This window comes from Corvus brachyrhynchos, unplaced genomic scaffold, assembly GCF_000691975.1.
Source record: "Corvus brachyrhynchos isolate BGI_N302 unplaced genomic scaffold, ASM69197v1 scaffold65, whole genome shotgun sequence".
Classification (NCBI taxonomy): domain Eukaryota; kingdom Metazoa; phylum Chordata; class Aves; order Passeriformes; family Corvidae; genus Corvus; species Corvus brachyrhynchos.
The window spans coordinates 1,775,586-1,789,195 of NW_008238365.1; the positions used below are offsets into that span (position 1 = coordinate 1,775,586).

Here is a 13,610-nt window from a genome sequence, read left to right on the forward strand (position 1 = left end):
CAGCCCGGGGAGAGAGGGACCTGTTCTTCTCTCCATCCTGGCATATCCTGGGGAGTGGGGAAGCCGCTGTCCCCGTAGGATGCTGTCCTCTCCATCCTGGGACAGCTTGGCAGGGCAAACCGGCTGTCTCCTTAGGGTGTTCCCCATCCATCGGTCCTGGGCTGTGTTGGGGAAAGGAGACCGCCGCCCTGGAGGGATGCTGCCTGTCTCCAACATGTGCTGGGATAGCTGGGTGAGGTGGAACACACTGTGGGTTGCTGCCTATGCCCAGCAGGTCCTGGGGATGGCATCCCATCTGAGGTGGCCCTGGGACTCACTGTCCTCCTGCCCGTCCCCACGTGGGTCCCCGGACAGCACAGGGAGGGGTGGCTCACTTTCAGTGGGGTGCTGCTGCTGATACGCTTCTGGTCCTACTGTGTCCCATGAAGAGCCCTCGCTGCAGGGGTTCTGTGCTTATCTGCAGTCTGTTCGGGGCAGCTGATAGACCTTGGGTACCAAAATTCCATCCATCCCTATTATCTCTCTAGAGCACCAGGATTTGACCTTGGGGGTTGTGAAAACACAGCTAAATCAGGTAGGAGTGGTACGACTTGAAGGGGGTTTTAGCTGAGCCATCGTTCCCCTAATTTAACAGAAACGGTTTTTTCTGCACAAATGGGAAGTGTGGAGATTCCCAGCTGCGTGTTTCACTGCCTGTCCTGGGGACAGGGCATGGGGACAACGCTGCAATCTCCAGGAGTGGGGAAGAAGGAACCGTAACCTGTCACTTTTTCCCAGGGAGGACGTGAATACATGGCAGAGAGGAGGGATGTTGACTCACTGTCCCTTGCCCAAGTGAGGAAACGTCTGTCTGTCCAGAACTCAGCCCAGCCAAGCTTGATGACTGTGTAGTTATGAGCGTGTTGCTTTCATTTTCTCTTCCCTTTTCTTATAAACGAACTCTGTTATGTTTCTGTTTTGGGCGTGAGCCAAAGCTGCCTGGAAAAGAGCTTTGTCGGGGAACTTAAGAGAAGTGCTGTGAAGTTGAGCTACGACTCAGCTTGGATGGCAATTCTGGGTAGCAAGAACATGAAAGGAAAGTCTGACCTAGTAGTCGGAATGGAAAAGGTGGTGGGAGGGTTGTGAAGATTTAATCAGAGCCTTGTAATAGGCATCCTATGCAAAGCAGTGAACCTGGCTCAGGTTACCCATTTCACGGCCTCTTGAGCATCCTGTATGAGGGCTTGTTCCTTCAGAGGGTGAAGTTAACAGCAAACAACACCTTTGCTCCTTTCTGAAGCCAAATCAAGTGCAAGATCTTGATATTTCAGCAGCGCCGGGGTTGAGATCAGGGAGATAGAGCAGGTTGTGCTGCCACGGAGGGAATGCCTCTGCTGGTAACCGGCTGGAGAAAATCAGGTTCCTGCTCACCGAATCTCAGCTCCTGGACTGTTGTGATGGTATCTGTGCCCAGGATAAGGTGTACAAACAGCGACGTCACCCAGGCTGGCTGGTTGGAAGGAGCCAGCTCCAGCACGGCCCGGAGGGCGTTGCCTCTGACAGCAACGCAGCCTGAGCCTGATCCCTTCCTCTGGCGGGGGTTCGGGCAGGCTGGTGTCACACACGGCTCTTTCTCTGGGCTAAAACCTCCTCCTTGGTTAGTCAGTGAGCAGGATGAGCCAGGTGACGTGCTGGCATCCTCCTCCCAGCTGCCCAGAAGAGCAAGAAGCGACCCCGGGGCTGTTGGAGATGTTGGAGACAGCTCTCGTGGACCAGCGCTGCTGGTGTGTCTGTAGCACTCGAACAAAGGCTGTTGGAATCAGCCCTCCGGCAGGGAGAGGAATTAATCACCCTATTCATTCTTCCCAGCAGAGCTTGTGTGGCTGTGCTTATGTAAAATCAGGGTATGAATTATTTACAGCGGGCTTTCCCCGCTGTAGTAGTGCCGGAGTACGGAGAGCGTAGGGCTGGGGGCACGGCAGAGTGATGCTTGGCACTGAATGTCACCCACCACTGTCACCGAAAGCCCGGGAAAAACAGAAACTCCCCAACAACGTCTTTCTAGTGTCAGAGAATCAAGGCATTACTTTATTCTGGCCAGGATGTGCCATAGAAATCGTTTCATCCACACATGCCCGATTTGTGCAGTGAAAATCCTTCCATCCCACCTGGTTCTTTACCAGACTTATCACATATTTATACATTGAAGACCCCAAAGAAATTCAGGTTCATTGGTCTGAAATTACACAATGCTTAGGATCCGATCTCCTATTGGTTATTGATCCCTTCGATGCTAATTTGGTCCTCATTATTTGGTTCTCTTATCGATCTTTTCCCAGACCAGGTGTCTCCAGCCTCACCAGGGGGTGATGTTTGTTAATGTCCGTTTATCTCCTCTGTATCTTCTGGCTCCTCCCAGTCTGTTGATGTTCAGCTTATCAGGCCTCACCGGGGCTTTTGAAGAGAAACTTCACTTCCCCTCCCCTTGGGCAAAGGTGAACAAAACCCCTGACTGAAGTTATGAAAAAAAAAAATCAAAAAAAGCTCAAAGTTCTATCATTTCCACCACCACCAAAGTGGGCTGGGTATGGCCCTGGGTGTCACCCCCACCGAGGTGCTGGCATCAAGGGGCTGCAGGGCTGTGACAGACAGGACCCTAAAAACATCCTGTGCATTCCTAAATGAAAGAGCCTGGCTGTGCTGCCCGGGGGGAGGAGGAGGAGGAGGAGAACACAACACCGGTGCGTGTTGCCATGGAAACCCCGGTCAATTGATGCGCCATCAATCGCAAAACAAATCCTTTTCTGTGTTTGCAGCTTCGGGTTTTTTTCCCCCCTTGCTACAATCAGGTGGTATCGCTGTCTAGTGTTTGTCACACTGCAGCCTTCCCAAAAGCTTGGGAGGATAACAGAACCTTTAAAGAAAACGGAGCTGTGTGGGCTGAGATCCGTGAATGGGCAGGAGGAGGGAAGGAGGGAACTCGTGGCCATCCAAGGAGGGGGCTGGAAGCGGAGCTGTGCAATTCCTAGGGTCTCAGGAAGACACTCACATTGCTTCCTGGGGAAAACTCGGGGAGGAGAACTCACTTTCCTCTCTCATCTGCTGGGATTGATCCTGGAAATGGCCAGCAGTGTGTCAGAGGTCAGTGGAAGAGGAGAGCCACTGTCTGTCCAGGTCCTGCCGTGACTATTCCTCAGCATTTCACTTCAAAACTCACTTTCTAGTTGACCTTGACGTGGAGATGTGTTATTTTTTTCCCCAATACACAGTCCTGGAGCTTCTTTCCCCACAGCTGTGGGCTTGTGCATGATATTTGTCATTTCAGCTCCAGCAATAAAATATAAATGCTGATGGTTTTAATTTCTTGAGTGTTTAAAAAAACCCAACGTTTTGAGCGAGGAGTTAATTTAGAGTGTGGGGTTGCTTAATATATTACACTGAGCTCTCCTAGCCTGCTGTTATGGTTTGAAATAGCAGTGTCACAACACAGCTGGGCAGATGAAGCTTTTCCTTTCTGTTTTGCCAAGGGCAGGCCTGGAGGATAGTGACAGGGTGAGGACATTTAGTGGAATATTCCTTAGGCAAGGTGCACAGGAATTAAGTTTGTCCCTCCCAACCCCCTGGGCCAGCTGCATCACGGAATTATCATATAGGAACAGAGTGGTTTGGATTGGAAGGGACCTTAAAGCTCATCCAGGCGTGGGCTGGGACACTTTCCACTAGACCAGGTTGCTCCAAGCCCTGGCCAACCTGGCCTTGGACACTTCCAGGGATGGGATTTTCCCGTCTCTCCTCCTGCTGGGCTCAGGTGCAGATGCACAGGTAGAGCTGCAGTCGTTCCTCCTGGCCCTCAGATGTTGTTTCTTTGGCGATGATGTCGTAGCCTGGCAGGATGAAGTAGCTCAAACTCCCACGGGGTATGAATCATTATGGTATGACACACGGAGCGGCTCTCACGCTGCTGCCTCTGAGCAGAAGAGGCAATACAACTCGAGCCACACGAGCTCTAAATATGAAACCCTAAATAGGAGTTACTCTCCTCTGACCACTAACAAAAATACTGAGGATGAGCAACAAAAATACTCTTTTGCCATATGGGTGTCGCAGGACTGGGAAGGCACTTCGGGAATTGCTCGGGGCAGCCCCTGCCAATGGAAACAGCCTCATCCTCAGTGGCTGTCGGGCAGATTTCTGCAGCAGTGCTTGGTGATGCTGCATAGGTTCCCTGTTCCTTCTGGGAGTGTCACACCGCTGTCACAGCGAGCTGGTTGGACTTGGCCTCTCTCTCTCACACAGTCGATTATTTCACTCCAGTTTCGGCTTGTTCCGAAGGCAGGGCATTGTTCTTCTTCACCGCTCTTTGGAAGAGGAAGCTCTGTGGAGATCATCAGGAGCTCGCTTGTTGACTTAGCTACATATGGAACTGTTACTCCACTTTTTTAGAATCATTCAGTTGACAGAAGTGCCCAGGACAACCTCAGTTTGCCTAGACTCCTCTGGACCACACAGCATCCACCCATAGGTCTGGCCTAAGGAAATGAGGGATGTGTGTGCCTGGAAAGAGCAGCCAGAGACTGCCCTGGGAGGAAACAGCAAGGAATTAGCTGGGCACACTGGGCCAGACAAATCTGGCCTGTGTGAATTGCCAGTGAGAACTGCCAGCAGTTACTGAGGAGAGAACTCAGCATCTCAAGCTGCCTGCATGAAAGATCCTGCCCTGAGTAACCCAATTAGCACTGCTTAATTTCAGGCCCTGCAGTTCAAGCCACAGGCCTGGAGAGCGCAGGAATGTGTCTGGTGTGGAGGCTGCTGCACCAGGGATCAGGAGTGAGATGGGGGAGGTGGGCTGGTGGCTCTGGGTGTCCTGCCCTGCTCGAGCAGAGCAGCTCAGGCACTGGACAGCCTGAAGGAAAGGACTCTCACTCGGTGACTCTGTGTTTCAATTCCCACGCTGTCTCCTCGCGCAGGTACGCGGTGATCGCCTACGGCTGCGCCAGCTGCCCCAAGCTGACCTGCGAGAGGGACGGCTGCCAGACAGAGTTCTGCTACCACTGCAAGCAGATATGGCACCCCAACCAAACCTGCGACATGGCCCGGCAGCAGCGGGCACAGACCCTGCGGGTACGGACCAAGCACACGTCGGGCCTCAGCTACGGACAGGAGTCCGGGCCGGGTATGGATTTACCCCTTTTTCATCAAATATCCCAAGCTGGCACAGACCCACTAGGCTCCAGCTCCTTGCCGTGCACAGGACAGCCCCAAGAGTCACACCCTGATTTTTTGGTTGCTCAATTGGGTGTGTATGTGCTGAGAAAGAGGCACCTCTGTGCAAACCTCCCTCCCCTCAAAGCCAGTGCCCCGAGTGTCTCCAGCAGCTGTGAAACTCACGAGTCATTTCCCCTCCTCCTGTGTGTTAGAACGCATCTGATCTCTTCCAGCAGCACCAAACAGATCAGTAGGTGATGATGTGCTTTGGGTCCTTCTGTGTCACGGCAACTCCCCTCACCCGCCCCAGCTCTGCTTGTGGCTCTTTTGATCTTGGATGTTCTCGCTTTTTTGCTGATCTAAACCCTGAACAAGCAGTCACTTTTTTACCATTGCAGCTTCAAAGCTGCCTGGTGCGGTCGTGAAGAGCAGCATTCATGGCCGGCTGGGTGTGGGGAGCTCTGCTCTGTGCACTGTTAGGTGTTGGTAATGGCAGGTACCAAAAAAAATGCCAACCCACAGACTCCTCCGCTGCCTGCTGGGAGCTGCTGTGTCTGCTGAGTTTGTGTTCCTTAAAAATAACTCTGTTGACTCTGGAAGTGGGCAGTGAGGCCATTTTTCAAAGCCCTGCCCTACCCCCAAACAAAATACCCTGTTTTTCCTTCTGTGTGAGGAGTTTAAATGTTAATTCACTCCGTGTGGAGCTGTCGTCGGTGGTTCTGGGGTGGCTTAGTGGTGTGCCGAGGTCCAGCAGGCCCCAATTTAGAGAACCCTAAGAATGGACAGCATGGATACTGCCCCAGCCAGCAGAAAAACCCAATGTATGAGTTTTTCTATCCTGTTAAAAGAGATCCCTGCCAGGAAGGGCACTTAGCCATGGAAAGGGAGGTTTTTGAGACAGTGGTTTCTCCCCACCCCGCTGTGCTGGATCCAGCCTGGTGATTAATAAGGTGTGAGCCGGGCTCACAGCTGGATTTCATCTTGCTGAGCTTTGCAGGGGCCAGCAGAGCCCCGAACCACGGCACAGCCATTGCATAACCACGGTCAGATGATGCCTGAATTAAGGAAGGGATGAAAGCCCCTTATCCTGCTCTGCCAGCAGCAGGCTGGGGCCTGGGCAGCCTCTGCAGCTGTGCATGCCTACAGCCCCATGTCCCCTAAAGGCCAAGTTTGGGGTTTCTCCAGTGCCTGTTCTCCCAGTTGTTGTGTTTTTCTTGGCCCATGAATCACCTCAGTGGAGCAATTCAGTCATGGCTCGTTGTGCTGGGCAGGTAGGACTCGTTCCCTGTGTTTAAGCCTGTTCTGGAATACATCCCATTCAAGACTTAGAACAAGCTTTCAAAAGCAGCTCTCATTCCCAGTCCCTGCTGCTTGGTGGGGTCTGTCACATCAATATCACCTCCTCTGAGATGACCTAAAGCCACACCACCCCCTGTGAGCAGCAGCCACGGTGTCGTGCTGCCCAGAAAACGAGGATTTCGGAGGGCAACGAGATTCCTTTGCTCTCACAGCAGAGATGCCATCTGAATTCCTTGCTTCCTCCCCGCAGCCGATGACATCAAGCCGTGCCCACGCTGCAGCGCTTACATCATCAAGATGAACGACGGCAGCTGCAACCACATGACGTGTGCCGTGTGTGGCTGCGAGTTCTGCTGGCTCTGCATGAAGGAGATCTCGGATCTGCATTACCTCAGGTGAGCAGGGCAGCGGCACGTGCCTCTCCCAGGCTGCCTGGAGGAGTTCACTGCCTCCCTTGGACTTTCACCCTCCTGTTTCAGCGATCAGCCGGTGAAATTTTATTGTTTCTGACCCAAAGAGGTGGACTCTGTTCCTGCTTTGCAGCATTCAGGTGTTTTGCCCACACACCAAAAAGAAAAAAGCTCCTGGTAGAATTGCTTTTCAGAGCTCTTGGTGTACTGAGTATTAAACATAGACCCAGTAGTGTGATATTCACCTTTTGTGGGGGGAAAAAAGACAGAAAACTTACTTGTGTTGTCTACCTGCTTCTTAAGTTCTGGCTTTTATTCATGTGCAAGTTGAATTTGGGTTCTCAGGAACATATAGGAATTGCTGGCATATTAATACAACTTTTTTCCCTTCCCATGAAGCCCCTCTGGCTGTACATTCTGGGGCAAAAAGCCATGGAGTCGTAAAAAGAAGATTCTCTGGCAGCTGGGCACGTTGATTGGAGCTCCTGTGGGCATCTCCCTCATCGCTGGCATTGCCATTCCTGCCATGGTCATTGGCATCCCTGTGTACGTTGGGAGGAAGGTGAGTGTGGGGGGCAGAAGGGTTTGGGCTGTTCTCTGTGCTGACCAGAAATTTAGAGCTGATAGGAAGGGTGGATCTTGTCAGAGAACCAAAATTCAGTTTTCTCTTCTAAAGCTTCTCTTATCTCCTGGGCATGGTGTGGGCAGGGGGAAGGTGGTGGCTGATAGCCCTGGTAGCCCTTTGAGTCCGCCCAAATGCATTTTGTGTTTCTCTTGTGCCTCTGCCTTGAGCCAGGAGCACCCAGGGGTCCCTTTTGAGCCCATCCTGTGATGCTGGGAGACTCTGGTTGGACCTCGAGCATCAGACTTTGCCCTGCAGTCACTTGCGTTTTGGTGCTGACCCCAAACTCTGTGGTGCTGTTTGTGCTGGCAAAGAGATGTTGAGAGGGCAGAAGTGGCACATCAGCCCTGCACTTGCGGTTGCTCCTTTTTCTTAAACACAGAGCCTCCTGCTAGGTGTGCTCTGTGAGGAGATCTGTGCTCAAAATGAGGTTCTTCAAGGCTTCATGCAGCTGGCAAGGCTGGAAGATCACTTTTTCATGTCCTCTGGGTGTCTGCTGTTCTCACCTGGTGCTTTTCCTTCCATCAGATCCACAGCAGGTACGAGGGGAAGAAAACCTCCAAGCACAAGAGGAACTTGGCCATTACTGGTGGGGTCACCTTGTCTGTCATTGCCTCTCCAGTCATTGCTGCTGTCAGTGTTGGTAAGTGGGCTCAGCTCTGTCCTTTCTGCTGGCCCAGTAGCCACTGAGACAAGTGGGTAGCCCAGCCCTGTGGCATGGGGGTGGCCAAAGGGCCGTTTGCAGAGTGCAGCTGTGTGTGGGTATGGGCGCAGTGCTCTGTCTCACACCCTGATGTGCTCCAGCTGGCCCAGAGCCAGCACAGGGCTTGTCTGGAGCACCAGTTGCCTGTGCCACATCCCATCCTGGAGCCCCTTGTCACACAGAGCTGTCTCTTGTGGGTTGGTGGCTGCTGTCATGGGCGTTCAACGCTCTTGGGGTTCCCCCACTGAGCACAAAGGGCTCCTCCACTGTCTGTCTGCAAAATTGTGAACTGGGACCTTTAGAAGCAACAAAACCACGACTGAGAGAGTCCCTAAAAAACCTTTTCTGTCTGCCCAACACATCCTTAAGCTCCTCTTAACGCAGCTCGTCCTCCTCTCCAGGAATTGGGGTTCCCATCATGCTGGCCTACGTCTATGGGGTTGTGCCCATCTCGCTGTGCCGGGGCGGCGGCTGCGGGGTCAGCACAGCCAACGGAAAGGGGGTGAAAATCGAGTTTGATGAAGATGATGGACCCATCACAGGTAATAACTGGTGAAGGGAAGAGGGTGCAGCAAAATGCTCTTGGGATGAAATGGTTGAGGGTCTTGATCCCTCCCAAATCTGAGATGAGACATCGCAGCCGAGCGCTCCCACTGCCAATTCCAACCCCTGTGCTCTCCTTCCCCGCAGTGGCCGATGCCTGGAGAGCCCTGAAGAACCCCAGCATCGGAGAGAGCAGCATTGAGGGGCTGACCAGCGTGCTGAGCACCAGTGGCAGCCCCACGGACGGGCTCAGTGTCATACAGGGCAACTACAGTGAGACCGCCAGCTTCGCCGCCCTGTCCGGGGGCACCCTGAGTGGAGGGGTCCTCTCGGGGAGCAAGGGCAAGTACAGCAGGTAACTGGACTGTGGGAAAAGCAGAGAGGTTCCCAAGGCCTCTGTGGGTTGAGTGGGTTTATTTTGGGGAGCACTGGGGGAGTGTGAGTGAACGTGCTTTGATCTAGAGGTTGTGTCGTGGTGTTTTTGTGCCGTGGGCTGTTGTAGAATAACCAGTTCTAGGAGATCATAGATTGCCCAGAGAGGTTGTGGGGTCCCTGCAGATGTTCCAAGACCTGTTTGGATGTGGCTCTGAGCAGCCTGGTCTAGTGGGAGGTGTCCCTGCCCGTGGCAGGGGGTTGGAGCTAAAGGATCTTTAAGGTCCTTTCCAACCCCAACCATTCCATGATTCTGTTTCTGGAGTCAGTCTAGTTCTTGCAAGGAGGACAGATCCCTGCTGAGCTCCTTGAGACCATGGAGCTGATGCTTCAGCTTAATTGGGAACAGCACAGAGCTCCTGCCTGCCTGCTTAAAGCTGTTCCAGCCCTGTTATCCCAGCCTGGAGGCTTCGATGCCTCCTGTTCTCCAGCAGCCAGGGTCAAGGCTCTCCAAGTCAGGAGGTTACACCGAAGTTTTCCTCCCAACTTGCCTGTGAGTCAGTTTGCTGGGTAATTAGAGCCACGTGTCGATGTGGCAGCCAGGATGCAATCACGGCTCTGTGCGAGATCCATGGAAATCAGCTCTTTGCAGGAATCGTGTGAGTCATGGATGCAAACACCGCTTTACCTTCGTCATGGAAAGCGGAATGGATTTGCCTAAATGGAGCCAAAAATGAGACTAAATGAGAGCAGCCACTGGGGTTAAACTCCTGTCACGCTGAGTTGTGCCAGCTCACAGGGATTCTCACTTTCCCGTGAGGAGCAGGGACAGGTTGGTGCTCCTTGGGAGCATTTCTGAGGAATCCTCTTGTTTCCTGCAGGCTGGAAGTCCAGGCAGATGTCCAGAAGGAGATTTTTCCCAAAGACTCGGTCAGTCTGGGGGCAGTCAGTGACAACGCCAGCACCCGAGCCATGGCTGGTTCCATCATCAGCTCCTACAACCCCCAGGACAGGTAGGAGGACGTGGAATGCTGAGAAGAGCGTTGGTGGAGGGTGTCCTGGAAAAATCCACGCTCTGTGAGCGCTGCTGTGGGTGGTGGGATGGCTGTGTTTGCACCAGGCTGCTCTCCTGCCTGGGATCCATCCTTTTCCCAGCCAAGGACAATTTGGGAGCAGCCTTGGTGTGGGGTGTGGAGGCTGGGGAGGGGATCTGCAGCCCAGCACCCCCAGGGGCTGTTCTGGCAGCTTGAGGCGACTCAGGAGCTTTCCCAGCTCAGCTCCTGGCTCAGCCTGGGGATATCGTGGCTCTGTTGGGAGGATCCAAGGAGAGCAGCGAGTCGTGGGGTGATGAGCAGCACCTTGCTCGTGTTTGCGAGGTGTGGTCCTCCCAGTACAGCCCAGTCGAACCCAGTAACTGCTCCCAGTAACGTGAAGGTGCTTGTTCCTGCAGGGAGTGCAATAACATGGAGATCCAGGTGGACATCGAAGCCAAACCCAGCCACTACCAGCTGGCCAGCAGCAGCAGCACAGAGGACTCCCTGCACGTCCACACCCAAATGGCCGAGAACGAGGAAGAAGAGGAGGAGGAGGAGGAAGAAGAGGAGGAGGAGGAGGAGGAGGGTGAGCAGGAGCAGACGTGCAAACACCAAAGCTGTGAGCAAAAGGACTGCATTGCCAGCCAGACGTGGGACATCACCCTGGCCCAGCCCGAGAGCATCCGGAGCGACCTGGAGAGCTCGGACAGCCAGTCGGACGACGTGCCGGACATTACCTCGGACGAGTGCGAGTCCCCCCACTCTCAGACTGCAGCAGGCTGCCCACAGACCCCCAGAGCAAGAGGTGCCGAGAGCCCAAGTGCCCACCTGAGCCACTGTGCCCAAGCTGAGGGCTGCCGGCTGGACGAGATGGTCCAGCTGGAATGCATCGAAGCCAGAGTGTGACCTGAGCACCCTCCCTGTCACTGCAGCTCCTGGGCCAGGGTTGTGTCCGTGTTGGCTTCTGTGTGCCATCCTCCAGCCTCGCCTCGGGGAGTTGCTGTTTCTTATGTGACAAAAAAAAAAAAAAGAAAAAGGAAAGAGAAACAAAACAGAACAAAACAAAAAAAAATGGAAATCCCCCACCCTCTTTTTGTTTTAATTTATTGGTTCAAACTCTGTGAGGTGTGTAAGAGTGTAAATATGTACGTGTGTCTGTATGTCTGCAACCATCCTAAGGGACTCTTGGAATAAAGACTCTGGTTGTCATTCGACCTGAATCCAGCTCGTCCTTTCCAAAGCTGCAGGGAAACCTTCCAGCTGCCTTTGCCCACGTGAATGCTCTTCCCAAAGGCTTGGCAAGAGGAGAGGTCTCTCTTCTCCCTGTGCAGCAGGGCTGGGTACAGGTTAAAGGAGGGGAAGAATGGGGAAAAAAAGCCAAATTTCCAGCTGTTCTGGGTGTCTGGGAGCTGAGGCTGCTGAGAGCAGTGGCTCAGGTGGGACACTGGGGACAGTGCCTTTCCCCAGACCAGTGCCAGGAGCCAGGGCTGTCCCTGTAATTAAATTGTTGCTCCCCACAGCCCCTCGGTGTGGGCAGAGCTGGGGGCTCCTCCCACAGCCACCCCAGCACTCCCCTGTCCCCATCCCACTCCCTGAACCTTCCCTGGAAGCTTCCTGAGGGCGATGGCCACCAAACCGGCTCCTCTGAGCCACCTTTTGGCCAAGTCACCACCTGCCCTGACCCCTCTGCTTTGCCCTCTCCCTGCAGGTCAGTCCCTGGCACCTGGCAGTGCTGGCCAGTGGCCCGTGGTCCGGCAGTGTCCCACCCCCAGGGGCTGCCCCTTCCCAGACCCTCAGGATCGCAGCCTGCTGCTGGGGCTTCGGGGAGTGCTGGGGAGCTGGGGATGGATGGAGAGGGGGGTGAGGAAGCATGGAACGGTGTAGGGGCAGGGAAGGGTGAATTGGCACGGCACGGCATGGCACGGCACGGCACGGCACGGCATGGCACGGCATGTCACAGCACGGCTGCTGGCTTGGCAGCAAGGGGAGGGCAGGGCTGGGACCCGCGGGAGAAGGTGGAGTTATCCCTTAGTCCCGGGGAGCTGGTCTGACAGGAATCGGAGCAGCGGGCGGTGGCTCCGGTGGCCTGGTCCTGCCCCGTCCCAGCCCTGCTCCCAGCGGGACGCGTTTGGACCCCGATGGACGCGACTGCCCGGGGGCTGAGGGCAGGGCAGGCCCCCGGGGCATCGAGGGCCTCTGCTGGCCTGACCCCGGCCCGGTGAGGATGTGCCAAGTGGGTGAGTCCCGGCTCTGGCGTGGGGATCGCAGCAGGAGGGCTCCATCCCTGCCCTCCTGCAGGGGGGAAACTGAGGCAGGGAGGGAGGGAGAGGAGCTGAGGAGCTCGGATGGGGTCAGGGAAGGAGCTGGGCTGAGCACGGGTGGTGGTGGGTGTGTGAGGGTGGATTCCAGAGGGGGAAGAGCCCCACAGTCCCTCCTCAAAGTGCTGGGTGCCAGAACCCAGCCCTGGAGCTGCCATTTGGGGACAGCCGCTCTCCCGCAGCTTCCTCATCACTCCGAGGAGCCCCAGCTCTTCCCAGCCCCACAGGGACCCTGTCCCCATGGTCACTGGCCCCACACCTTTGCCCCAGTCCCAGGAGAGCCGGCTGGAGCAGTGGTTTGCATACCTGGGCTACCAGTGGCTTCCACATCACCTCCTGCCTCATCCCCTGCCAGCACGGGGCACGTCCTGTGGGGCTGTCCCCAAATGCCCCATCCCTGTGCCAAGAAGGGACGGCTCAGTGCCACCCCACACCCTCGTCTCAGGCCACCCCGATCCTGGCAGCCACCGAAAGGTGCTGATGAAAACGGGGCTCATCCTCCTCATCGTCGGGCACCTCAACTTCATCACCGGGGCCCTCGTCCACGGCACCGTCCTGCGCTTCGTGGTCACTGCCCGGGACGCCACGTCCCTGCACTACGGTGTCACCAACACCGCCTCTGTCATCGCTGCGCTGCTGGTACCGCTGGGAGCGGGGCCGGGGACACGGGGGAGGGGATGTGGGGAGGGGTTGGGATGAGGGAGGGATGGGTTGGGGATGCAGGCTGGGAAGGAGACGGGATGCGGGATGGACCCTGCTCCGTCTCCCCTTCCCTGCTCTGAACAAGCCTTTCTAGCGCAAATTCAAAAATGAAACACTCAGGGATTTGTTACTGGTGAGGCTGCGGGAGATGAAGCACTGCCCCCTGGATGAGCTTCCAGGGACAATTCCAGCCGGGAATGGGAGCGGTGTCCCTCAGGCAGGTGCTGCTCCTCGCTGACCTCCCTGTGCTTCCTCCCAGACCATCTCCTGTGGGGTCTCTGCCCTGCTGCTGTCCCGTTACCTCGGCCCTGCTGCCCTCGTAAGCACCCCCAGCCCCTCTCCCAGCACCCGGGGGCTGCAGCCCTCCCAGGGAGCCCCCCCAGCACCTCTGTGGGCTCCGTCCTGGGGAGGGAACATCCCCAC

General features: G+C 55.3%; 2 protein-coding genes across 2 annotated transcripts; both read left to right on the top strand.

Moving 5' to 3' along the window:
- RNF19B (ring finger protein 19B) lies at window positions 1–11,381 on the top strand. Its single transcript, XM_017736127.1, has 8 exons — window positions 1–5,152; window positions 6,734–6,878; window positions 7,293–7,455; window positions 8,044–8,158; window positions 8,620–8,760; window positions 8,909–9,116; window positions 10,015–10,146; window positions 10,584–11,381. Exons 1-8 carry the CDS (start codon window positions 4,768–4,770, stop codon window positions 11,071–11,073), a joined length of 1,779 nt encoding a protein of 592 aa, XP_017591616.1. The 5' UTR covers window positions 1–4,767; the 3' UTR covers window positions 11,074–11,381.
- Window positions 11,382–12,237: 856 nt separating this feature from the next.
- On the top strand, window positions 12,238–13,605 carry TMEM54 (transmembrane protein 54; the record flags this gene model as incomplete). Its single annotated transcript, XM_017736105.1, has 3 exons — window positions 12,238–12,404; window positions 12,931–13,124; window positions 13,447–13,605. Coding segments are annotated over exons 1-3 (366 nt in total), but the record flags the coding sequence as incomplete, so codon positions are not given.
- Window positions 13,606–13,610: the final 5 nt, after the last annotated feature.

What these genes read in the sequence shown, in the direction of transcription:
- RNF19B (XM_017736127.1), top strand. Translation starts at nt 4,768, where the DNA reads ATGTGTCTGGTGTGGAGGCTGCTGCACCAGGGATCAGGAGTGAGATGG. An exon ending in TCGGATCTGCATTACCTCAG is followed by an intron (nt 6,879 to 7,292) that starts GTGAGCAGGGCA and finishes CTTCCCATGAAG; the next exon opens with CCCCTCTGGCTGTACATTCT. An exon ending in TCCTACAACCCCCAGGACAG is followed by an intron (nt 10,147 to 10,583) that starts GTAGGAGGACGT and finishes TTGTTCCTGCAG; the next exon opens with GGAGTGCAATAACATGGAGA.